The sequence below is a fragment of the Triturus cristatus genome, chromosome 7 (assembly GCF_964204655.1).
Source record: "Triturus cristatus chromosome 7, aTriCri1.1, whole genome shotgun sequence".
NCBI classification, from domain to species: Eukaryota; Metazoa; Chordata; class Amphibia; order Caudata; family Salamandridae; genus Triturus; species Triturus cristatus.
In genome coordinates, this window is record NC_140590.1 from 1,581,073,575 (window position 1) to 1,581,100,216 (window position 26,642).

The 26,642-nt window shown below is 42.6% G+C and overlaps 1 protein-coding gene across 1 annotated transcript in view; it reads right to left on the bottom strand.

Annotated features, from left to right (window-relative positions):
* PREX1 (phosphatidylinositol-3,4,5-trisphosphate dependent Rac exchange factor 1) overlaps positions 1-26,642 on the bottom strand; it is an 824,667-nt gene that overhangs the window by 275,952 nt on the left and 522,073 nt on the right. Inside the window, exons 13-14 of the mRNA XM_085619426.1 lie at positions 10,625-10,728; positions 6,849-6,898 (exon numbers count right to left, since the gene is read on the bottom strand). Of these exons, the coding sequence (XP_085475552.1) occupies positions 6,849-6,898; positions 10,625-10,728 (154 nt within the window). The remainder of the gene's footprint in view (positions 1-6,848; positions 6,899-10,624; positions 10,729-26,642) is intronic.

The window sequence follows — 26,642 nt, forward strand, 5'->3', positions numbered from 1 at the left end:
TGGCCTCACAACAAGGTAGATTCCAAAGTGACCATTAATTCAGAGCCAGATCAAACGCTCAGGCTCAGGTATCCAGAGCCTCAAAACGTGATTAATTCTACAGCACTGAAGCCATTGTAAAGATTTAAAATCTGGTTGTGGATGAGTTCTGTTCAGGTTACCTTTAACACACTACCTGTCCTACAGCCCAACCCTGTCCTGCTGTCTTACAAGGTTACACAATCATACCTACCCCTAGGAGCATCGCAAACTCCCCCTTTAGCTACTACAGCAAGGGTGGGGCTGATTATGGGCCTCTTCAGTCTATAATTTGACAGAAAAAGCTCAGAATTAACGCTTAAGGATGAAATAAACAGGTTTATACAACAGGGAAAGAAGGCTGACCGGAAGGAAAGGTTAAAGAAAGATGGGAAGAGTGATAGGACAGAAGACTGAATGGGTGGATGGATGGGTGAATGGATAGGTGAACGGATGGCAGAGTAAATTGAACGCTGAGTGGACGGATGGCAAAAAAGATCACTTGATGAATGTATAAGGCAAAGGATGGATATATGAATTAATGACTCTAGTAGATGCCCAGGCTGGAAGTAGCCCCTGAGGGCTCCCAGCAATAATCCCAATCGAATACTAACATGTCTCAGCTAGAGCAAGATGGTTAAAGAAGCATCATTCGGGTGTCTTGTGAACAGGGAATAAAGACTGAGGTCCTATTGAGAGAAACTTTACAATGGTACAAAAGAGCCTAAGCCGACACTTGAAAAGTAACATGGATGGGCCTGCTCGGCACAGCCATTACCAAGGATGCTGATCAACAACAAGTAGAACTGCAGTATGCAACCTGTGCATGCGCTGCAGCCCGAGCCCAAATATCCCAACCTCCATTCTATGTCCAACACTACCCACAGGGCCTAATAAGTGATGGTGGTGGAATAAGTGGTAGTGGTGGTAGAAGTAGTGGTGGTAGTGAAAGAATAAGCGGTAGTGGTGGCATACGTAGTGGTGGTAGGTTAAGTAGTTGTGCTGGTAGAATAAGTATTGCTGATGGTGGAATAAGTAGCGGTGGCCTTGTACTCATAAGAGCGCATTGATTGTAACAGAGAGCACTGTTGTGGTCTTTGACCAGCACATGTTGTGTAAACTTGTGACACGACTTAAGAACCCCAAGGCAAAGTTAAGAGTTCTTTCAAACCCCCTCCCATGGCTCACCCAGCTGGACCACTTGAGAGAAGAGGGTGCTCTGCAGTCTAGTACAGACTTCAGAGAGTGACGCCTGTGTTATCAGTGGATCGTTGGGTAGCAGTGGTGGAAGAGAGCTATACAAAGAAATTCACCACAGACTCCAGCATTGTGCTAAAAGCCAAAGCAATGTCCATGTTCTGCTTCAATTTGAAGCTGGAATGCTATTTAGATTAATTCATTTTATTGTGACTTATTTTGTGCCAAATAACCACTGCAAGGAGAGACACAGAAGGCCCATATGTTAATGTTGCCATACAATCCTAACCATCTTGAAAGGTTACATTTAAAGGAAAAATACTCCTGAATCTGCAGTATTACATTAATCAAGATTCTCACTCCACAATAACATAAGGGGATATTTTTAATTTAAATGGTACTGTAGAGCAATGAAAATGGAAAAAATACTTCAATTTCATCCATCACTTCCCTCCTCACCACTGCCTTTAACAAGGCAGCTTTTACCGGCGAGTCTAATCTCAGGCAGAAGGTTCCAGGTCCACATTTTCACTGAAAACTCTCAGTTTTTAACGTTGATGTTTGCAGCTAAAATATCATTATCCTAAGCTGGTGACATTTTAAACATAGCATTTACATTCAAGGCAGATGGCTTGGTGAGATGCACTTCATACAGATAAGATCATGTAAACCACCTGCTAAAATGTAGAATCATACAGCCTCCGCGGCTACATGAATCAACAATTCCATCCTATCTTTAGAAGAAGGTCTGACCTCATCCTCTCTCGCCGCTTGGGCTTCCACCCTCGCTGGAGGGCCTTCAAGTCACACCTCGTCTTCTTCACAACTTCCCCACTTGCTGGACAACTAAAGAGCTCATCTTCTAAAGACTTGATGCCTAAAATTCACAGATTTGCCTGATCTAAGCACCTACAATCAGCTCAAAGTCATTTTAAAATTTTCTATCAAGAACGCAGTGTGACTAGGAGCAGCTACTGCTTCTCATCAATGATCCGGAACTATGGGGCCCACCGTCATTGGGCACATCCCCGGTCGCTGAATACTCCAATGCAAAGTTTATAGCTATTCCACGATTCAGAGTAGAGTGACATGAAAGAAATAATTTTCCTGCGTGTGCCATATATGAGTTTCCACCCACAGAAGCATGTATATTCTGGGCAGTGGTTAGTTTGTAAAAGAATGAGTGCCGGTGCCCTAAGCTGCGCTCAGAAGCCCTAGGGCGCTATTAAATGTTAGTGCACCGAATACCAAGGCTGCGTAACCTTGAATCCACCCAAGGCCTCCTTGATCCTCTACCAGACAGCCCATTCTACTTTATCTCATTCCTGCAGGTTCCTGCTTCCTCCCTTTGTGACATTTTTTCCTTCTTTCTCTTCCTCCTCCTTTTCCCCCTTTTTGTGCCCTTTGCTTTTCCTCCTCTTGCTCTCAGGAAAATGCCTGATCAGGAACAATAAATGTCAGTCACCAAAAATGAGTCTCTCTGGGCCCTACCTGAAACCACCGGCTCAAATAAAGCACTGATTATGGGATTGCCAGTTTCTTTACTATAGAAGTCCACACTGGAGCTTGCTTTGGTTAAGGGAAACATATTGGTTTCTTTTTGTTTTTTTGTTTTATTTAAATTGTAGACGAAAGATCTGGGCTTATCACCACATAATAGTTAGCATTTCACTGCCCCATATCGTGTACACAATAACGTCATCCGGTGTGCTTGAAGATTTTCCTTATGATGTTTCTGAGAGCTGAACCATATTTTGGTAAATCTATATTTCAAGTGCTCGCCCACCTTCATAGTGACAACTGCTAGGAAAATGTCACTTTTCACTTTGTTTCATGGGATGGATGAAGCGTATTCATGTCGCAGATAAAGTTATCATGACAATGATGTGTCCCAGGCATCAAGACATCTGCGAAGCAACTCCGGTTCAGAGGTCAAGGTGGGTGAAATCATATAGGCTGAGCTTTCCCCACCCTCCAATCTACCTAACATGCCTCGCTCCATCAGCGTTTCATGCTTGTCGAGTCTGGGGCACTGTCGGAATACAACAAAGGCAGGAAAGACGGGGGAGCAGAGTGTCGGGCGTCAGCCACGGCTTCGGAAACAAAGGATCGCGAGCGACCTCCCTACGCTTGAAGGTCATTACAAACCAGAACGTAAAAACGCAAGAGCTTCCGATCGAATACAGTTTTTACACTGAGCTTTGACCTCCTATTAGCATATGGGCTCCCGTGTGACGTCATCCAGGAATATGCAAATCAGTCACAGGTAAAATAAAGGGTCCTCCACTTTTATGTACATCGCTCCAGAAATGGGTTAAACTGAATTTCCACATTTTCTACACAAAAGAAAATCTCATAGAAACAGGAATCGTTAAATTACCCAGTGGCGACTGCTGTAGGTACTCTGGGAGTGGTATGTATTTAGCATGTAATCTGTCGACACTGATAATTGGACTGGCTGTACTGGAGAACATGTGGCTTAACGGCCTGAGCTGCCGACTATGGCTCTGGGGAACCAGTTTCGAGCCTTGGTGTGGGCTCAGCATCCTGTGATTCTGGGCATATCACTTAATCTCCCAGTGCGTACCAAAAAATTAATGTGTCCTTGTCCTTGTGTAATGTGACTGGTGCTCATGTGAAGCGCTCCAATACCATTGGGTCGAGTTTGCGCTCTATAAAACTGCAAAAACAAAAGCTGAGGCGGAAGGTCAGAAAGACATTGATGGTCACTTTTATGAAGTATCATGGGGTGGGTGGGGTTTGGCAGAAGGGTGGATATAAGGCGTAGGTTGCATGGTGTGGTATACGTCCATAGTGTCCTGTGGAATGTACTATGTCATGGATAAAAGAACATGCTGGGGTTTAATGCGTGTTAAGTAGTGGGTGAGTGAGGGGGCAGCTAATAAAATAAGTAGAGTGCGGTGGAGACAGCCCCCCCCACAAAGACACAGAGGGACATGGCTCAGCATTCTACATTCTTCAGGAGTGAATTCTGGATCCGGCACACTTTCCATTATAAAGGAAAGATCATTGTTTTATGCCATCACTACCTTTGCACCTGGTTCTGTGCTGAATATGGAAGCAGAAAGGATTTTCACATCCTACCGGACTTACAAGGAACTAGAAGGTGGTGCGTGTGTCCCTCATCCACCTGTTGCGGAGAGGCACTACTGATTTAAAAAAAATGTCATTTGATGTCTTCAGTATATCCTGAACTTAGCTCGAAGGAACAGGTGCTAACCGACAGAGAACCTTTTCCTGAAGCAGGACCATCTCAAACCCCAGAGGGCTGGAATGAATATCAAAGACCCCTAGGAGTGCAAATGGCCCCGTCAAGAGATGTTTATACACTGGGCGAATACTGCATCGAAAACACTGGCACTGTATCTCAACTGGATGGACAATGACACCAAGAGACAGGCCTCTGGGCTGAGAACAATAGAGGGGGGACAAAAGGGGCTTTTACTGCTCGAACAGGAGCAGAAGGTCCAGCATAAAAGAATGCCCACATAAACGTTAGATCAAAGAGAGATTATGCTGTTCCTTATAAGTCGGAATTTTAAAGAGTCGCAGGAGACGAGAATCCCATAATTCCAATAGTATGGAAAAATATTGGGAATCCAAAGTTTTGGATAATAATGCCCTCACACACCCTTGCAGGTGTCATGCTACATCATCTGGGCTGCTCCTCGTCGGGTCGGCGGTGCAATACCCGACGGGCTCCCTAAAATTAGGGGCTCTTTGGCGGAGGTCTTTTTATCCAATTGCCGTGTGATGATGTGCGGGTATGGGGCCAGAATTGTGTAGATGAAGTGAGATAAAATAGGGTTGGGAGTGCCGAGGTAAGCACATTTTTTTATTCTGGGGGTCTCCTACCCTAATTAAAAATAAAGAGCAAGGCACTAATCTGAGTATGATGTTTCATATAGTGTGTTTCCTTGTTCTATCAAGTGTGGGTCAACATGTTTCTCGCCAGTGGAAGAATATCCGGGCGATTCTTCAGGACCAGAGAATAGATAACTATCTACACATGATTTACGTGGTAATGTTTCTACTCACAGTGAAAATGCTTCTAGGCTAATGTGTCTGGATCTACCCTATTCAGTAAAATCCCCAGGCATCATCAGTACCCGGTGGTATATGTATAAAGCAAAGCTCCTATAGCAATGAGGAGAGATTTTTCGTTACATTTGCTGCGTCGTCAAGCAAGTGTAACGAAAAATCTCTCCTCATTGCTATAGGAGCTTTGCGTTATGCATATACCACCGGGTACTGATGATGCCTGGGGATTTTACTGAATAGGGTAGATCCAGAAACATTAGCCTAGAAGCATTTTCACTGTGAGTAGAAACATTACCACGTAAATCATGTGTAGATAGTTATCTATTCTCTGGTCCTGAAGAATCGCCCGGATATTCTTCCACTGGCGAGAAACATGTTGACCCACACTTGATAGAACAAGGAAACACACTATATGAGACATCATACTCCGATTAGTGCCGTGCTCTTTATTTTTAATTAGGGTAGGAGACCCCCAGAATAAAAAAACGTGCTTACCTCGGCACTCCCAACCCTATTTTATCTCACTTCATCTACACAATTCTGGCCCCATACCCGCACATCATCACACGGCAATTGGATAAAAAGACCTCCGCCAAAGAGCCCCTAATTTTAGGGAGCCCGTCGGGTATTGCACCGCCGACCCGACGAGGAGCAGCCCAGATGATGAAGCATGACACCTGCAAAGGTGTGTGAGGGCATTATTATCCAAAACTTTGGATTCCCAATATTTTTCCATACTATTGGAATTATGGGATCCTTGTCTCCTGCGACTCTTTAAAATTCCGACCTATAAGGAACAGCATAATCTCTCTTTGATCTAACAGGCCTCTGGGCTGTCAAATGCATAACTGCCAGTGGTGAGAACATTAGCCTCTACGAGAGTCTGGAACCTAATCCAATCTAATTGGATTCACGTCTGTAGGCAGAGTTTTTAGTGGAATCAACTGCTAGTGTGATCAGCAATGAAGAAGGAGCACATACCTATTCGTGTAGTTTGTAATCAGTACATAAGTTTTCAATAAAGGTGGCATCAGCTTATTGTTAGAGAGGTGTGGTGCAGCGGCCATGGCAGCTGACTTCGGAGCACAGGGATCCCGGTTCGATCCCCGGCTCCGGCGGCAGCTCAGCTCAGCACCGTGTGACTCTGCGCAATAGCTCCCTTCATTTCCACAACGGCCCCCAGCGCCCTGAGACCCATAAGGGTGAGTAGTTTGCGCTTTACAAATGCGGATTTATTAGAGATGTTTTATTTGATCTTGTTTAATGCAGCGGTCCGGGTGCTGGTCTTATTGACAAATGTTCGAAGAGAGACTGGTCACCAAGTCTGGAGCTGAAAGACTAACTGATGAAACTCAGGAAACGGATCAAAGGGGCCATCTTTGCAATATTCTATGTGAAGCCAGAAGCTAGCTTAGAATCTTTCAAGGCTGGCTCAACCTTTCATCTTTCTGAGACTAATAAAATGCATAACACCGAATTGGGTAATAACACTTATTGGTTGCAATGATAAACTGCGGTAGTTTGAATAATATAAAAAATACAAGGTATGAATAAATAATAAAAAAACTTACTTCACCACTGGAACAAAGAGACTGTGAAGTCTGCAGTAAAGTCTCACACCCTGTCAAATGATGAAAAACAGAAGTATTATTGATGTGGTGTTTTACAAGATGGGTTTTGATCATCAATCTACGGTCAATACATAAATGTAAAATATTATATTAAAAACAGACCTACATGGAATTAAATATACAGGCGTCATATATGAAGGCTGTCATAGATAATTACTGTAAAATCTCCAAAAGGATTGTGGTCTTGACACCATAAGTGGTTCAGAAAACTGTGCTTAAGGATATCACAAACTAAGATGGACGTTTTTGTCCCACACAAGGAAACCTTTCTTAGATTCTACCGTATCCAGCCATAGGTCCTACTTTCAAAACCTGGAAGTCCCCCTTACACCATAAAATTATCCACTGCCCTCTGCCCTCTCAACCCAGGCCCTGATGTTACACTAGATCCTTCTTTAACTCTAACGCTGCCCAACCATTAACCTTTACACTAATTTAACCCTTCTGTTCTCAAGACGGGGAAACTGTTTAATGTCAGACATGATCATCCCCTAATCCCAGCCCTACCAACCCACTTCTCCTTATAGGGCATTCTGGCATTGTGCCAACATGTGGAATGAGGTGGTGCACAAGGACGAGCCCCTCTACTCCCTTGTTAGCATGCTGTCATTTCAGTGCTGGCACTCACCCTGGTATTCACCGCTCTCACTCTGAAGCACTGCAATAACTTGAGAACATTCCTTTAACTAGCTGCAAACTCAGCAGTATGACATCAATAAAAAAAACAAATCAGAACAACACATTCATTGAAAACGTTTGATTGAAAACCACTCAGTCGTTCAAGTGCCAGAAGTTAAAAAAATGTTTGCATTTATCACTATGTGGGAAGGGTATGCCCAGACATGGGTCCAGTGCTTGCCATGCCACCAGATCCAAGCTAGCCTGGCTGATGAGGGGTGACACCCCGAAACCGGTCCCAGGATGCTTGTTTCCAGTCCAGGGAGGACCTGGCTTGGTAGTTTGGGCTGGACTGTTCCCATGGGGAGCAGGGTTAAGAATGATTTGCATATGGCTGGGTCCAAACTGGAATGGCGCGAGGAGCAAATAAAAACAATGTATTCATCACACATCTGTGAGTTAGGGTGAATGTTTGATTTGTTCAGCACTCTGTCCATCATCTGTTTTTTTTCTGCAAGTTAAAATTTGGGCAGGAGCTACATTTAATGATGAAAACAAAGACTGAAGAAAAATATCCTACATGTTCCTGTTCAATTCCAAATTTTAGTATAATTTGAACTCCGCCTAGAGTAGCTTTGAGCAGGGACTAAAATACATTTCTAATTAGTGACTATGCGTTTAGTTATTGCCGATCTAATTTTATAGATGCTTTCAAATGACTACTGAAAAGTTATGAACTCAAGGTCAACTAATTAAAATAGCAAATGTGCAGGTTTACAAAAGGAAATATGGTGGACAGTGTCTTTTTTATATAAAAAAATCCTTCAATTATTGTAGCAGGGGTCAGTTTTCTTAAAAGGAAGCATTTATGACCATAATCACCTAATATTAAGTAGCAACAAACACAAATATTCATCTGCAAAGCTGCTATTAAGAGACTGAAGTGAGATGCTCATAAAATATCACACTGGTGTGACCTTGTAGCATTAATAATAACATCTTTCGAGACAAATCTGCAGTCTATTAATAGAAGAATTACAGTCTATTGATATAAAAAATCTAATAAAATGATTTATGGAAAATATTTACCCAATTAGATTACAGTTTATTGATCTACAAAATCTAATGAGTTGATTTTTGGTACATATTTACCCAAGTATTCAAATCAGTCTAGTTTGGAATTCTGGACCTAAAGGCATCATTATCAGCAAGAGACAAAAAGCATTCAAACTTATTTTAATTGGGGATGAATATCAACTCATCTTTTTTTAAATTGGATATGCAAATTTTGAAGGTTTGTAGTATTCACAACTGATTTGTGCTGTGATTGGGGAACGTTCGGATTTCCAAGTTTCACCATGTGTCTCACTGAAACTGGAGTGCAAGTGGGAGCGTCTCCGTGTAGTCACACTGTCTTCAAGTGAAGGACGCCACTTAGCAGTGCCTATCGCTGCCCCGAATGTGTGTACATGGAAAGTGGCATGGCAGGTCATTATACTTGGATAAATACATTCTAAAAACGTAATTTATTCTTTAAGGGGAATGAAGTAAGTGGGATCGCTAGCCCTGAGAAAGGCCTTGCTAAACAATATCACTCACTTTTAGGTGCTATGTACCAGGTCTCTAAGTTACAAATGTATTCATTAATAATAAATTTATGTTAAATGAATCAAGATATTCATCTTACTAAATACACATTCACTGCGGACATATCCTGAATGGCATCATCATTTTAAAATTGCCGTCATATGTATGGCTACGATTAAGGTACCTGTGGGGTTTAAAAAATATAGTGCATTTTTGAAACAGACAATTTGTCATTGCCCCTAAAATAGTGGGTGAAAGCAATTAACTCTCACATTTCCAATATTGACCTGTGTCACAATAAAATAAAAATAAAAACTTCCTTTAAACTCAAAATGCCATCTGTCAAGTTTTGTGTGTGGGGGGAAGGAAGCATAAGTTACTATTAGGCTTTGGGGAGGATCACATATCTGCGGATCAGATCAAACCTCCAGAAAAGCAAGCCAGGACAAATTAAATACATGGATATCCAAATATCAATGTAAATATGAAATTGTAATTTTAACTTAGATATAAAAGAGACCTAGCAATGTTTTTATACTTGCATTTTATCAAAAATGCATAAGTGTATTACTTTGACTCCTGTCAGCTTAAGGGACATATCAATAGGATGCTTCATATTACAACTAGTACACAACTTATTTCAGAATAGCTTTTAGAGGACCTATTTGAACATGTAATAATTTGATAAAAAATATGGTTGCATGTCCAACCAGCTCAACAAAGTGACTTAGATAATCCCTATTTGTGTATAGCATATTAAGTATTTTAGGGCCTCCATTTGTTTAAGGTTTTCCTATTCTCTTGTACTGAGTATCCAGTTCACTTTTTAATACTGATTATAGACTGTATAGGAAGTTACCGTACTAAACCTCAATCCATGTGTTCACCAGGATCAGACCACAGATTCGTCCTTAGGGTACAGTCTTAGAAGCTAATTGGTAACTTTTCCTTTGTAAAACAAGGAAATCAGTAGCCTTTAGTTTTTGTATTAGCACTAACAAACACCATCGACTGTGGTCTTTTTCAGAATACCATACTCTTTAACCAGGAGGAGCTCTACAATTCTTATTTTAAATGGGGCAAAGAACATAAATAAGGCAATACTACAAAATTATGGCCAAATATCGAGGGATAGAACTGTTGTTAAAAGCCCACTGGTAGAGTAATAGGCCCGAGCTACAGGTCCTTACGACAAGAGAGAGTAGGTCTTTAATGACTGGCATAGCCAGAGGGAAAAGGGCTACAATGCTATTAGAACCTTCCACTCACTAAGAGCACAATGGGTTAGATTAAAAATGGATAATGACAAGACAGACAGTGGAATGTTGGTACAAAAGACCTATACCCGTCTTATTTGGACTGTGTCACTCATTGTTTTCAGTGGAGCATTCAAAATTCGAATGCTTTGTGTCTTCCAACATTTGATTTGCTCATTACTAAAACTGTTCAAAATGTAAAGGCGGTTTAAATGAATGGGGATACAATTATCTAACATTTTGTCACTATTTTACCTTAGACATGATATCTTCCAGCTCACTCCTTGGTTTATATGTTCCATCATCATATCGAAACCTGTACAAAACCTGCTCATTCTTAAACTGATGCTTGTCTGAAACTGGAAGAGAAAAAAATAAGGACTACTGTTAACATGGCAAAACAAAAAGGCAATGCGTTTTATTTCCTTGCACATAAGTAACAAATAACAACTAAACTTGCAGTCAATTTAATTTGCTGTATTTCAGATCCTTTAAATGATTTACATTGTGTCCTTTTTTGTTAGTTTAAATACCTGTAACAATAACACATGCAGCATTTTGTCTAAGCTTTGGATTGCACTAGCATATATATAGTTTACTTGTTAAGCATCATATTCTAAAAGTCTGATGTACAATTTGGTTAAATGAAAGGCTAGTTTATAAAATACAAAAATAAATTATGTTTAGGAAGGCCAAGATTTTTTTCAAAAGATTGATTTTTGACCTAAAGTGACATCAACAGTCTAGCCCATCAATACATTCCAATCCAAACTAGAGCAATGACATTAAAATACATTGGCAAGACTCCGCATGAATCAAAATAGACAATATTACCTTTCAAAACTTTAGAAAGGTACTCAAAATATTTAAACGGAACACAAATAAATATTACCAATATTATCTTTCAAAACATTGATTAAAATCTCTTAAAATGTTTTAATATCTTGTAAAAGACTTGTTCATTCAGAGGATACTTTAACAATTGAATCAATTCATGATGTGTATCAATTTTAAAATCAAAAAGTAACGGTGTAAAAAAAAAGCACTGTTGGACCCAAATGCAATAAGTGGAACAAGTTCTGAGTTCCCGCATGATAAAGACTACAAAGAGGGGAGCCTGGGGGATTACAGTTCAGTCTCAGAGATTTTAGAAGAAGGTTCCCTGTGCAAAGAATCAAGAATAGATGCCTAACAAACAGTATGTTAAATTCGAAAGGAAAGAAAATGTTGTTAAGCTTACCTGGAGGGGATCAGGGTTTTAAGAAATAGCCTAAAGTGCCCTGTTTTTCATAATCCAAGAATTAGATCTACAGTACAATTAAAGGATTTCAAAGACACTTAACTTTCTGTTATAAAATCTAATGATCAGAAAAAGCCCTGGCTACATATTCCCTAAGCAGGGCTCTTAAAGATGGAGCCAGCGAGTTTAAAAATTAAGTTAATATTTAGGCTTAAACCAAGACTGTTTTGTTGAATGGTGACACTGTATTCAGTGTTTCTCTAAACTAACATAATACAGTGTTACATATCCTTATGACAACAAATTATTTAAGAAAAGCAATCAAGCACAGATCCCACACAGTCAGAAACTGTTCTAAGCAATACCCAATGCCCTCATTTAGGTCCAACAGCCACTCATCTTCCAGGGACCACTATTACAACTTCTCATGGTCCTGAAACTTGATATTACCAGCATTAAGGGCTACATCCTATAATGATTATCTCTTCAATATTTAGACCTCTTTAACCTTCAAAACACTCCCTACTACACATGCCCTCACCTACAGTTTCCCTCCTTGAAACCCTCCACCTGTTGATAACACTGACACTTTCCTTTTGCACACATTCACAAACTGATTACAACATGAAGATGTCTTTCTTTTTTTTTGCCAAGCCCCCGCACCCCCAATGTCCCACATAGTCCTCTAATTATTATGAGGAAACCCAAGCGGACCAGAAAGCAAAAGGAACATCTCTGGTGTTGTCTACTGGTCTACCACAACCACTGCCGACATATCTCCTTTATTTAAACACAGAAATCCTCAACCGTGACATCTCCATCTTCTCTGACATACTGAACAAAGCTACTCTCCGCTACTTCCCCCTGTCACCACCCGACTTTTCTAGTTTCCTCAATTATCATTGCTGATGGTACTCGAAATTCTGTGAAAGTCCTAGACAATGTCCATCCACCTAGAAGGACAAATCCCTCATCCTCTTATGCACCAACACACCACCATGCTCTCCAAACCAGAGACCCATAGTAAAATTATTTCAAGCAACTTATTCTACCATTTTCTCAAGACTGCACTATTTCCTCTGAGCTTGCCACATTACTCTAATTGAAAATTACACCATGACAGCTCCTGATGCCTCGTCCTCTGTTATACAGCCCCCACCGCCTTTCCACCAGCACCATTTAGGTGGACACTAGTCTCATCTATGCTACGTAACGCTGCTGATAATGTCAGTGCTCCCTCATTACTTTTTCCCCTCAAAGATGCTCAAGCGCAGTAACACAAGGCCTTCACTCAGCAAAAAAGAAATAAATACATCTATGCCATTATTAAGGACTGGACCATAAACAACCCCTATGCATTTCTCCCAGGATTGTTCTAATATTGCAGGACAATCAGTAGTACCTTAAAATATCTTCTGAGAACAAAGATGAAATGACAAAATCTACATATCAACTAAATTAGATAAATGAAAGACTAGGCAAAAAGTGACTAATGATCTCAACAGAAGCACAAGAACATTCCATGTTTATAACCATTTAGATAAGATATGTTGCAATATTGGGGATATCATATAAGCTCTGAAACGAGCACAGTCTGGGCATGTAGACCAGACAGTGCACTGTTGGGATGTGACAGTGAGGACACAGCCGTGCAGACAGCATGCATGGATCACCTTGTAGAAGGCACACCACGGGAAATAGCTTGTGGAGGCATAGCTTTAGGAATCCTATACGGGAAGGGAACACTACTTTGGGGTAGGGGAATAAATGAGTTAAAAGCAGCTTTTAATATAATTATTTCCATGACACATTGAAATAGAAAGAGCAGTTATTAAGAACCTTCCTGCAATAAAGGTAAAATTTAACATGTTTTAAGAATGACAAGAACATTAAAGGAGCAGTAAAGTTGTGGACTTCATTTTCCTGAAAGTGAATAATATGGTCTAGATCCAGAATGACCTTAACCATAAAGTAACTGTAAATGTTGCAGCTTCAGATGGTGAGACGTTCACGAGAGTTGTAACTAAGCGATCAGTATCAGGATAAATATCATTAAACAGATGAGATAAGATCCAGAGGGATAAATCCAAAGGAACGTTATGCATTTTAAGATGACCCTCAATAGGAAATAGTGTGAAACATTATAGAAAAGACATAAGTCCTGCAAACGTAGCTAGAGATGTCAGTTGGAGAAAATACTTATTTGTGATATTCAAAGGTTTAGAGCCTTCTCGCAGGATAGTGTCCTGACTGTGATAATTTTGAATCTGGACAATTATGGGTTGTGGAGGTACTGCTGGAGAGTGGGAGGGGGTCCTCTGGGCAAAGGATTAGTGGGAATATTCAATTAAAAACCATTGCGGTAGTGTTCCTTCAGGTATCCAGCATGTGATCCATGTCTCTGGCAATTTTTCTGACTCAGTGGTTTTGGCCTCTTGTGGAAACACCGCAAAGTGAAGGTTATTACATCGTGATCGTTTTTCAGCTTCTTTTGCTCTGCCTTAAAGGGTTTAAGTAGAGGAAAGAAGCTTGGTCACCTTTGTTTTAAGTTCAGCCATCTCATCTTCCAGGATTGAGATCTTATCCTCTACTTTGGCGACTCTTCCCACCCCCTTCTGAAGGTCGTGAAGGAGGAGAGTTGCATCTGCACGCACCTTTCCAAACTTTGCCTCGACTGCCTGTACGATACTTTCAACCTCTGTGGAATCCAGAAGACTTTGACTTGAATAGGTCTTGGTGGGCAGTCTCGGTGTCCTTTGCGAGGGGTGATGTATTTATCCATTTTTTTTAATGGTCCTACATATGGGAACCCTTGTCTTTCCCGATATCTGCACACTGTAGGAGGTAAAGTACGTCTTCCAGCACTTGGGTTGTCAACTATGAATCAGCGGCCCACAACATTTCCTGTTATCCAAGCAGCCTCTTTGCCTCACCTAGGCCTCACCACAACCTACCCCTAGTTCTGTAGATTTGTGTGTACTGGCCAGTTATATTGCAGTGTGTGAGATGGTGCAGAGTGCATCATGCACTACAGGGTACCAGAGCACGTGTTGTGATGTTCCTCATTCTTCAGGGGCAGCATCACTGGGGCCGCTTGGTCAAGACTTCCACTGAAAATGTCTCAACTGACAGTTATACATCTCAGGGGAAGGTGGGTGAAGTTGCACTCCAGACTGCCTGCCCAGGGAATGCAGGGGGAGGGAGGAGTACCAACAGCTGGGTGCAATGTGTCCTCGCCGTCATTTAGAGACGCTAAGCAGCCTACCCCAAAGGGAGTGCCGCTAGGCTTGATGGAATCCGCTTGATCTCCGGCCCAAGTGAGAACCCCTTCTCTTGCGGGCTGATTCTTGGGCAACGCCCAGACAAAACGTCCAGGAGGACTGCTGCAAAATCCTTGGGGCCCTATCAAAAAAGGCCAGAACATACTCCACTTCGGGCTCCGGTGGTCCGCCGCAGGTCAATCCTGCTCCACCACTCCCCATTTACAGCAGACTCTCCCAGAGTGTGAAGCGGGCGGGCTATCTTGTCATGCACCCGCATTAGGCAATATTGCGGAGATAAGACCAACCAGGACCCGTTCTCTCTCCTCAGGACCCAACTCAGCTGCTGTATGAGGTTAGCGGCAGCTCCAGGACAGCTCATACGTGGGCTAGGCCTCTTCAGTGATCGTCCTCCATCTGTGGTGAAGCACCAGATCACCGTGCGGAACGTATCAGCCCTGTAGCCTCCATATATGGATCAACAATGGCAGGGCTCCCGCTAGGTCATTGCAGTGCATTGCATAGCCCCCTGCCCACATACAATTAATTAAATGGTAACATTGCACAGGTGCAATAATGTATGCCTGGCAATGTTTATGATAGAAGGGGCCGCACAAGTATCGGTAGCCTCCATTTTAGTACAAAGATCAGCCGGAGGATCTGCAGGAGGCCCAGAGGAACATTTGCGTTGGTACACTTTTTCAGTAATCGGGGATCAAATATGGCTTTCAGAACTCAAAACAGCAGGGCCAGGTTTTCAGAACTAGCCCCACTCATGTGATACGACCGACCAAAACCTCTTGCTCCAGCTGGAGGGGTTGTAGCCATTATGAAGAATTGAGAGCCCCGAGATGAAGTAATCCCTCTGAAACGTCATGGTTTGAATCTGAAAAGAGAGGGACAGTCCCCAGTTTCCTGTGTGACCCACCCCAATGTAGTGCAACTCTTTCACCTCCACTAACTCAGCCCCTACTGGGAACCCTTTGTGAAGCCAGAGAACAAGCAATAACATTTCAGGTCCTTGCCTTGACTGCCAATGCTTAATTTGAACTAGTTTGTCGATGCTGAGCACCATCACTTAATTCTCAACACCATCACTTTTGAAAGTCTGCCAAGTGGTGGCGCCGTCTGCTTTAGAGGTGAGCATATGTATGTCATTTCAAAACATATTAAAACGTCCATGCCATTCTCACAGCTTTGAGTCAAATGGAATAGTCCAAACTGTTACACTTGTAGGTGTGTGATAATTATAAGTTGTGTTGATACTGGCGTTTAGCAGTGCAGGCAGGAGCAATGGGTGGTGAAAGCTGCATTGGCCACTGATAAACAAGCTTGGACGCCGGGACTTACTTTTTTGGCCCCAAACAGTCTTGCTTCTCGTTTCACCCCTGAAATGACTTGTATGGAATAGGTCTCTTTACTCTTTTCACGCATTCCATTACAACACAGTTGTTACAACAACCGCGTTGTTTCAACGCAAACCACTACATCGCAAGTCGTTACAACGACTTGCTGTAGGGGGCGCGCTGTCTTAGGAATAGTATTATTTACTATTCCTACTCCAGTTTGTGCAACAGTAGGGAAGGTGTTGGATTGTAAATCCAACACCAGGGCCCCCCTACAGGAAGTCATTAAAACGACTTGCGATGTAATGGTACGCGTTGAAACAACCACTTTTTAATGGAATGCGTTGTAGCGCATTCGTAGTAAACAATGTCTCCCCTTCTATGAATCTCCCCTCAAGCAGAACTATGAATTAAAGCTACCAGCATTCACTGCGCATACTCAAGGCTGCTTTTGGCCTGGCCAGCAGCACTGGTCTCCAACAAGTGGCAAGCAGACTCGACTCTTCACAATAATTACATTTAAAGAGTCGACGCTTCAGTTTAAAAGTAATTGCAGTGGGCTGAAACCCAGCGGCCACTGGGGGCTGAACAGGAAAGATGCTAGTTAGTTCCAAGGACAACATCAGACACTTTCGTCATTTCTGAAATTGTTCACAGCAATCTGTCTTTCTAAAGTTGTTGGCTGGAATGAACACCAAGTGAGGTCAAATGCCTTTCCGGAGCTGACCGCAGCAAACACCAGTCCAGCATATTACTTTGTGGTTAAGCTAATTAAAACTCTGGAGAAACTAGAAACTAAATTGTTTTGTGGAATAATTCTCATTTCAGAATATATTTGGACTGGAGTTGCAAAACTATCACCAAGAAGCTGTGTTTTTCCGTCGATTTTAACTGCAATCGTTTCTGGTCTCTCCTTTAACTTCTCAAGAGACTGCCAGCTGTTGATCTGGCCTTCACTTTACATGAGGCTGGACTGGAGACCAAAATCCGCTCTGCCAAAAATATTACAACTAGCTTCGCATTGTCACAAGGGTGCTTCCGTGGTTGGGTCATGGTGATTGGTCAGGTCTCAAAGCAGCCAGCCCTCTAGCATTCATCCCATTGGCTAACAACGAGAGTGGTAGAATGGCCAGCCCAACCCAGTTTCTAAAGTCTAAAAGATTCGATCTGGTAGCTGAAAACCGAAACAAAAGGTGATTGATTAAGCAATTGACGTAATATCTCAAATTATCTTCATAAAATTGTGTTTGGAAAATATATGAAATTAGAAGCACATCATTAAACTGATGTAACGTGGAAATGAATGTGCCGTTACTTAGACTAATTTCAGCATTTAGAATCATGAATGATCATTTTCAGTGATAACATGGATAAATTGTATCTGGTGTTTCCTGCAGGTCAAAACACCCCAAAAGTCTAGCTTCAAACACAGCAAATGTGTGAATTCACCCTAAACCTGGGAAATCTCAAAATAAGACAACCAGGGATTTATGGCAGCAACGCATTATGGTTTTAGTGCCCCCCGACTCGTAGATTGGCCTGCAGTACCCACGAACTTGTGAGGTGCATCCCTCACTTTCAAAGAGCTCTGATCAAGGATCAGCTCACCCCAACATACAACTGCAGCGCAAATACACACGACCACCTTAAGCCTGTCAGCATCTGTGTCTCCAAAATGGCTTCCCAAAGTACGTCACGCACTGCGGAATCGCTTGGTGTTTCACTCAGGGTTGCCTGCACCAGCTGCCCCCATTTCCCTCTACACTTGGCCTTGAGCAGAGCCCAGCAAACATCAAGAAGATACTGGCAAGATCCGGCTTGCCCCACAGGGTTGCAGTCACACAGAGGCCTGGGTGCCATAAGACACCTCCCATTGGCATCCCAAGGTATGTGAAACGACTCCCACATCTCGACCATCGACTCGTCTTCCACTCGGGTGTCATCCAACCTGAATTTACTAAACTAGACTATGCCTCCCTGACAAAATCTGAGTGTGAGTCAACTATGGTAAGTATGTGCTCCCTGACGGAAACATGAACCGGACTTAACAAGGTTCAAGTATTCCGGTCTTCCCCAGAACAATCAAATGTGCTTTCTACACCCCTAACAATGCCCATGCCCATTCAGTACAATCCACACAAACACAACCATCAGAACTACCCACTCACATATTATTGACACTACCTCGCATAATGCACTAACTGAAATCCTTCCCATACAATATCTACGCATCAGGATTCCCATCAAACCACCCCACCATATCTGACCAACCCACCTCAACACATTAGATATCTGAAATACTACTCATCATCAGTAATCTTTATTCGGTTATAATCATAACCATAAAGGAGCACATCATCAAAAGACATGCAGAAAAAGCCGTAAAACCACCTACGCACTAGGTGACACATAAAAATCATCATAAAAGTCCAAGTAAAAATAACAGCACCAACACATCTTAAAATCAGCTGTTAGCAACTACACAAATTAACCAATTCTAGTATACTTTAATCTAATTGCAGCTCTTAAAAATCAGGAAACTAAAATAAAATGTTCATTAGGTAAAAGCGGGAGGAACATAAGAGCAGGGAGCACATGCGTGATATTCAAGGATTTTAACAAAGGTACAATAAACAAACTCCTGTGTAACCTAGAATAACTTCAAAACATCATGAAATGCAGGGTATTTTGCAGAGACTTATCGTTGCAGCCACAGGGGCCCAGCATGCTAGACGAGCTCCAGCCCCTTGGAGAAGCCAGAAGGTGCAGCAACATGTTAAACCTGAATCTGATCAATAAAAACCTATCCCTATCACTCTTTACAATCAATAAATAAGGTTTCATGGTCTGCACAGATTTTAATAACAAGTAAGTCTGTACCGTGGGCTTCATCCGCTCAGTATGTTCTCTGTACAACACCTTACGTTCTAAGAAAAGATCTCTCACCCACTTCAATTCTGTTGATCTCTTGTTCAACTCTGGGGCCTGAAATAACTCCTATGAGCCTAAACTAATACAATTATCTTTAACATAAGAAATACAGGGTATTTTTATGGCATGGTCAAGAGACAAGCAGTCCTTAAGAATCAACCTGCTTCCTCTGTTGGCCAAATCTTAATCCAAATTAAAAGCAGCCTAAGAGCAATCATGTCCCCTTATACACCCTGCTCCCAGCTTTTCGTGTACACAATTTGCCGGGGTGCTTTGGGGAACACACAGCACATGCCCTAAAAACCCGTTAAACAAAATCTGGATCGCCTCAGCATTCGTGTAACCCAGCACCATGCTACCATATAAAATCTCAGAGACACGCCTGGCCTGATGAATCTTACTCAGGATAGTGGGCGGTCTGGAACCCAGTCTCTGAGCACAACTAAAAACTGCAGAATTGGCTTTAACAAACTCCATTTTCAATCAGAGACCTCCAATTTCTGTTGGTATCAAATAACACCCCAAATAAGAGCGAACAGGGACTTTAGACAGGACGTGGTTATTCACCCTAAATGTTTTTGTTCTGGTAGTCCATAGACCTTCCACCATCCAGTTCCGGATTACTGAATAGGCACAGTAGGCACTGGCCTATGGGCCCCACTCAATTTAGGGGCCCGCAACAACGGATCAAAATAATATTGATTTGGTCATTAAAGAAAATTACAATCAAGCAACTCAAAGAAACGAAAACTTGACATTAAAGACACTATAGAGAAAATACTGCATTCATGTAATGTACCCATTAACAACTTAAAGTACATAAACCAGAGACATCAGATTCACATAACAGTTTGTCTCTTAAAGGCTCATCTTCTGGCAGCTGTCAGTTTAAAAAAAAAGCATTTGCTTTGGGTATTAGTAGATAGTTTGTGTGTGGGCGGGGCATATTTTCGACTGCCTAGGGGCCTCCACAGGGTTTAACACGGCACTGCCACTATAATGTAAGACTTGGTTAAATTAACTGCAAGGTCCAGACTATCCATAAAAGCTTTGAACTTGTCCAGTGACAACTGCAGACCTCCGGTGGTCCTAGCCATAAGGACCGCATCGTCGGCGTACAGGAGTACTGTCAATGACCTTGATCCCACCTATGGGCAGACTGCCCCCCCGAAAAGTGAGTGATCCAGCTCGTTAACAGAGTAAATAGGAAGTGGGCAAGAATGCACCCCTGGCAAACCCCCCTCGTTGTTCTAAAATGTTGGGAGCAAGCCATACATAGTGAATACCGCACAGATGCTGAAGTGTGAGCATGCAAGTCTCTTAAAAGGGATACACTGTCAGGGTCCACCCCCATAGCGAGAAGCAAACACCACAGCTTCTCTCAATTGACCCTATCAAAAGAGGACATTAAGTCCATAAAGGCCAAGTGAATTGATTCAGGACGGGCAACTATATACTTGTTTTTTGATTAAATATAAGTTCAGACATTGATCCGAAGTGGATCGTCATGACCTGAAGCCATATTGAACCACCTCAGAAATGATGTTGTTCTCGTACACCCATAACATCAGCCTGCCTAATAATATTCTGCCCAAAACGTTTGCTATTGCATCGATCAAAGATATCAGCCGCTAACATAGGGGATTATCTTTATCCCCCTCCTTAAACACTAAAACAATGATGGTGGAGGACTAAGATGAAGGGCGGCCCTCACTCACTGATGGATTTAGGACCATCGTCAAAACATGGTCTCACAGTTCAACGTCTTCCAAAAATAAATCAGGAGGTATCCCATCAGGCCCAGCGGCCTTTTGAGGTGATAATGTCAAGATTCCCTGGTTAACTTTCTCTAAAGTAAAGACAAGGTTTGAGCTTCCCCACAAAAGCGCACTCAAATCCTCATTACCTCCTCTTGCCTCGCCATTATAAATCCTTTCGAAATGCACTATCCACTGCTGGTCGGTGATGTGGTGACAGAAGCAAGCCATTCACTGGAGCAAAACTGGACTGGTCTAGAACACACCAGAACAAGGATCTATCCTTGGAGATGCAAGCTTGGGCTGAATTGTCCCAGGCTCTCTCCCTTAAAATGGCTTTGCGGTTAGTAAGTGCCAGCTTGTACGCCCTGTGAAAAGCCGTCATTTGCTCCCTATATTTCGAAGCACCTGCTTTAGCGTTTCCTTCAAATTCTGAAGGGTCCTCAAGCAATGAGGGTTATACCACTTAGATTCATGTGACCCAGTGTCCACCATCGGCACCTCGAGTAAAGGCCCCCACCTTCTGTGAGATTATCAGCATAAGCTAATAAAATAGACTTACTGGAAGAACCTAGGTCCAAGCCCATAAGAAACTCCTGCCTACACCCTAAAAACAGAGAATTTCTGAACTGCATGGGTTCCATCTGAGCCGCCTAACGTGATTTGTGGCGAGAGAAGACCAGGCAGCTCTTGGGTTATTCTATAACTTCCACTTATACCACCAATCACTTGAGCAAGAGAGTTGTAAACACTGGATGGGCAGTGCACTGTGTTGTGATCTATGAAGATAGACAACTGGAGCCAGGAGGTATTATTAAGTCTTCTTTATTCAGTCTCCAGTACAGGTCACATTAGTCTTGATTCCAGCCAGCCTAGTGTGGTACCAGCCCCACCAGGAGCAGCATGCCTAGCTGCTCAGCCCATCTGTAACTGCCAACACTCATCCACTCAGACACCCAGGCATTCCACGCATCACAGGCACACCAACATTCCATGACCATCTCACGCTCTGGCTGAGCAGTTAGAGGCAGCAGGGCTGGAGTACATGTTATACAATTAAGTAGGGTATAACATTATCCCTTTTTCTTCAAAGAAAACGAAACATGAAAGTGATATAACATCAAGCAAGAACTATAAACATGAAAAATGAATAATGGTACAAGTCTCTCGGATGCAGCAATAAAGACAAAACATCGCAGGAGAAAGAACCATTAAAGCAAGAAAGGATGGATAAGATACATACATTTGAACAGCAATATCCCCCATCCCCCCTAAAAAGAGATTATAAAACATTTTGAAGCGTAAGCAAAAGCGTAACATTACAAGAAATACATTTCGTAGCATTTTGTATCATACACTGTTCAGTAATGTTCTATAATGCAAAGGGTAAAAGATCCCACAACACAAATGCCAAAAAGCATAACGTAGAGTAGCGAAAAAGATAGAATATCCTACAACCTCAATCCCAAGAATAAGGGAAACAAAAACACAAATGGGTCGTCACCCATAGAAACGCCCGTGAAGGGATGTACTATTGTACTGCGCGCAACTGTAACAGGGATTAAAAACCCACATCCACCCCAGCGTAAGGGTTAACCTAGGTACATACTTATGGGAACTAACCCATGTCCCATCCTCCTTGTGGAGAGTAAATACCCCCATGAAGGAGTAACAAAACGTAAATGAGAAAAGAGCTCCCAACCCCCTTGTGGAGGTTACACACCCCATGTAGGAGTAACAAAACAAATGAGAAAACGGCTGTCACCCACACCTATACTGTGGGTACGGGACCAACTGTGATGACCACCACCAGAACTAATGGAAGACCCATCCTAAGAAAAGCGTAAACTTGTGGCATCACGACAACAAAAAACTGTAGAATAATAAGAACACATAAAATTCCAGTATCTGTTAGACACTACTGAACTGTGCCCCTGCCGGTGAACGATGTCTTACTCAAGTTGTGGTAGGAGAATACTTTCCCTGTACAAGGAAGAGGAAACACAACAACACAAACCCAATTGCTAGACTTGTCTTTTGAACTCCTGTGAGCTAAAACTCACACAAAATTTCTACAGACAATGAGCCAACAATGGGCATTAGAGAGAGAAACGCCAAAAACAACGAACGTTGAGCCAATCTGAGCACACAGGTAAATTTCAATAATCGCCCACATTACATTATACAAAACATACAATCTCGTAAGATGGAGAAGAGAGCCCCAGAGCAATGCCAAACAATGTGACCAGTTAGAATTAAATAACACAGGACACTGCATTATAAAATAAATACAATAATTAAAAACAGAACTTCACTAAGATGCTCACAAGCTTGTGCTGCAAAAACATTACTCAGGGTCCTTGCAGCACACGTCGTCTGTGTAAACAAATGTGCACATGGTTGACAGGCTCCACCAAAATGTATGTTGTAGAAAGCAGGAAAGATACCAAATGCATATTACCTCCGACATACTTGAAACGGAGGGTTACCAGGAAGATTCCAAAGACGAAAATACCTCATCATGCTGTGGTATCGCAAGCACAGCGTTGACCATGGACTCAAAGGCGATTAACTTTATTGAGACACACACACACACACACACACACACACACAGCAACGTGGTTGGCACAAGGAAAGAAGATCACACAAAAATAGAATGTGCCACAACCAACCCTAAGATGGCGGCACGTTTTTTACATTGCGCCGGGTGGCTCCCGGCGCGTAGATGCTCCAAAAGCGCCCTGTGTGAAGCTTAACCGTCATAGAGGATCCCTCGAAGATGAGCGCGTCATGCAGGATCCCACGAGGAAACATCAGGTAAGTTTGCGCGCGCTGTTTGAGACTCGCGCCCAGTTTTTGAATTTCAAGTCAGCAGTTAAACCAACCGTAAAGCGCTGCCAGAACCAGAACATAACATAAGAAAGGCTCACCTCAAAAGCGCTGAAAAGTGTGCAATTTGGCAATTCCCTCTGTATCTTGCCGCATAACAAGTAGAAAAGGGCCAATAAAAAAATATCTGTAGAAAGATATGGTACGCCAACTCCACTACCAGTGCAGCGTCGTGTAAACAGCAGGGTCGTGTGTGAACACCGTGGTTTGTCAAACTGTGCACCAACTGCAATACGCTGCTAAATCTTGTGCTTGCACCAAAGTAAACAGGAACCATCGAGTAGACACCCAAGAGTGCCCAAAGACATGGAGCAGCCACCTCGCCTCTAGAGTAGACATCCAGAGGTTAACGAAGTAGAGGCATGTCCCTAGTTTCTTCAAACATGCAGCTGCATATGTACTGACTTTGGTTGAAATACTGGTCACTCACCTAGATTGAAATTCCTGTCAGGCATCAAACATTGTCCATCTGTGCTACAACTGCACGGAGATCGTTGTGACATAGTACCTTTTCAAATAAAGTCACTGTGGTCTTGGAGGCACTTTAAATCGTTGTGGCTGGAGCATCCCATGGCTGAAATGTAACCACTTCTCCTAGTCACTGTAAACCTTTTGTGGCTGGAACACCAAATGCGGTTGTAGTTGAACTACTCCTCCAACTCACTGTAATCCTTTTGTGGCTGGAACTCCAAAAGCGGTTGCAGTTGAACTACTCCTCCAACTCACTGTAATCCTTTAGGTTAGCTGTAGTATTCCCAGGCTGTAGTGTCCTTTGGTGATGACACTGCTCTGTGGGGCTGTCCGTTGGGGAGGACACACTTGGGGCTGACTTGCCTGGAAATACTTTCTTTGTAGATGTAGTTGCTGGTGGGATCTCTTGGTTTGTCTTGAAGTTTCTTTGTAGTCCCTCTGTTTCTGTGCTGTACCAAGAGTCTCTAGGGTCCAAGTCCGCTCGTCGCCAAAATTATGTTGTGATCTATGAAGATAGACAACTGGAGCCAGGAGGTATTATTAATTCTTCTTTATTCAGTCTCCAGTACAGGTCACATTAGTCTTGATTCCGGCCAGCCTAGTGTGGTACCAGCCCCACCAGGAGCAGCCTGCCTAGCTGCTCAGCCCATCTCTAACTGCCAACACACATCCACTCAGACACCCCGGCATTCCACGCATCACAGGCACACCAACATTCCATGACCATCTCATGCTCTGGTTGAGCAGTTAGAGGCAGCAGGGCTGGAGTACATGTTATACAATTAAGTAGGGTATAACACACTACTAAAGTCAGTAACAGAAAGAATGACGCAGACAAAAAAATTAAATCAATAATCGAGTTACAGCCCCTACGCCTGAAGGTTGGTAAAATGCTGGGATTGGAGGAGTTAACTAGTTTGTCCAAGGAGAAAAGGAGGGAGTGGTTACTTAAGACAGAGTTTAACTCACAGCCCTCCCTGGTATGGGCCATATGTAGACCCTCTACAAGCGTGCACTTAGCTTGATATTAACTTGGTTGAGGGTAGACTCACAGGTGGCAGCTGAAATCGCAAGCTAAAATTACCTTATCTTATCCAGCCCTAACCTATTTCTAGTCATGGCTTCAATAGCTGCATTGAGATGTTATTCAATCAACACCACCTGCATGCTAGTCTGCATGAAGAAAATAAAACTGAAGACCTATGCCTACATGAGAATGGCATGTACTATTCCAAACACATAAGCAGGAAAGTAGATTTCTAGTGGTTTTCTAGGTCACAAAAAGACCTTCAACATATCAACCAGTAAACATTCAATTGGCAAGGTCAGTTCAGCTTGCTATTCTGAAACCATTGCTTAAAAGGGGTAAAGTAAGTAGTGCACTAATATAAGCTGCACCCACCTCTCCTCCATCCCTGTCAACCAAACAAAGTTGAGAAAGTAACTAGTATCGACACCTCCTTGACTAACAAAAACAAATCTATCTGCAACGATATAAGCCTTGCCAGTTCACACAATTAAAGCACAAACATCATGCGTTACTCCTCCTCAAAATCTCCCTTCAACAAGTCAGATACAGAATCCACTATGGCTCCATCCGGGATACAATGATATTTAATACAGATGTGGAACATCTAATAGTGTGACTTGACAAAGACAGCTCATTTCCTAGTGCAAAGATGACACAATTTAACCTCAGGATGCCTTAGTAGCGGATATCCATCCCTTCAACTAGTGCTTCCAGACCATTTAATATTCGATGTCTGCTGTCTACCAAAAAATTGAACCTTACAACATATGTATTTATACACATTAATGGGGCCAGACTGCAACCAATAATCCAAGTTTGGCTAAAATCAAGGTCTCCTCACCCTCCCTCCATCTCATTAGGTGGTATATCATTGGGCTTTTTCAGTAGCGTAGCACGGTGCCACTACAAGAAATGACAATGGGTCCCAGTACACTTGAGTAGATAAATACATCCACAACAAAGGTGCAGTGGGACCCTAACACCACCGGGCTTTGTTGCCACTGCAGTTACAGCACTATTGAGAGCTATGCCACTGCTTTTTAAACCACGTTTCTCCTTCACGGCATAGGCAAACAAACCCAAACCCAGGCCAAACAATCTATACACCATGATCCTTCAGCAGAAGGTAAAAGCACATTTTCCATCTTCCACATTTTGCACTACTTTCCAAACCTTCAGCCTGTCCCCCAAAACACAAGGCTCACCCCACTCAAATTTCAATTTCATGCAGCCACCTGGCTGATCGCTTTAGAACAAAAACACAGTGGCGGCTCCTCCGCTAAGGCGGAGGAGCATTGCCCACTGCTCTGAAGCATGAAATGGATGAAAAATAACATGATAATAACTCG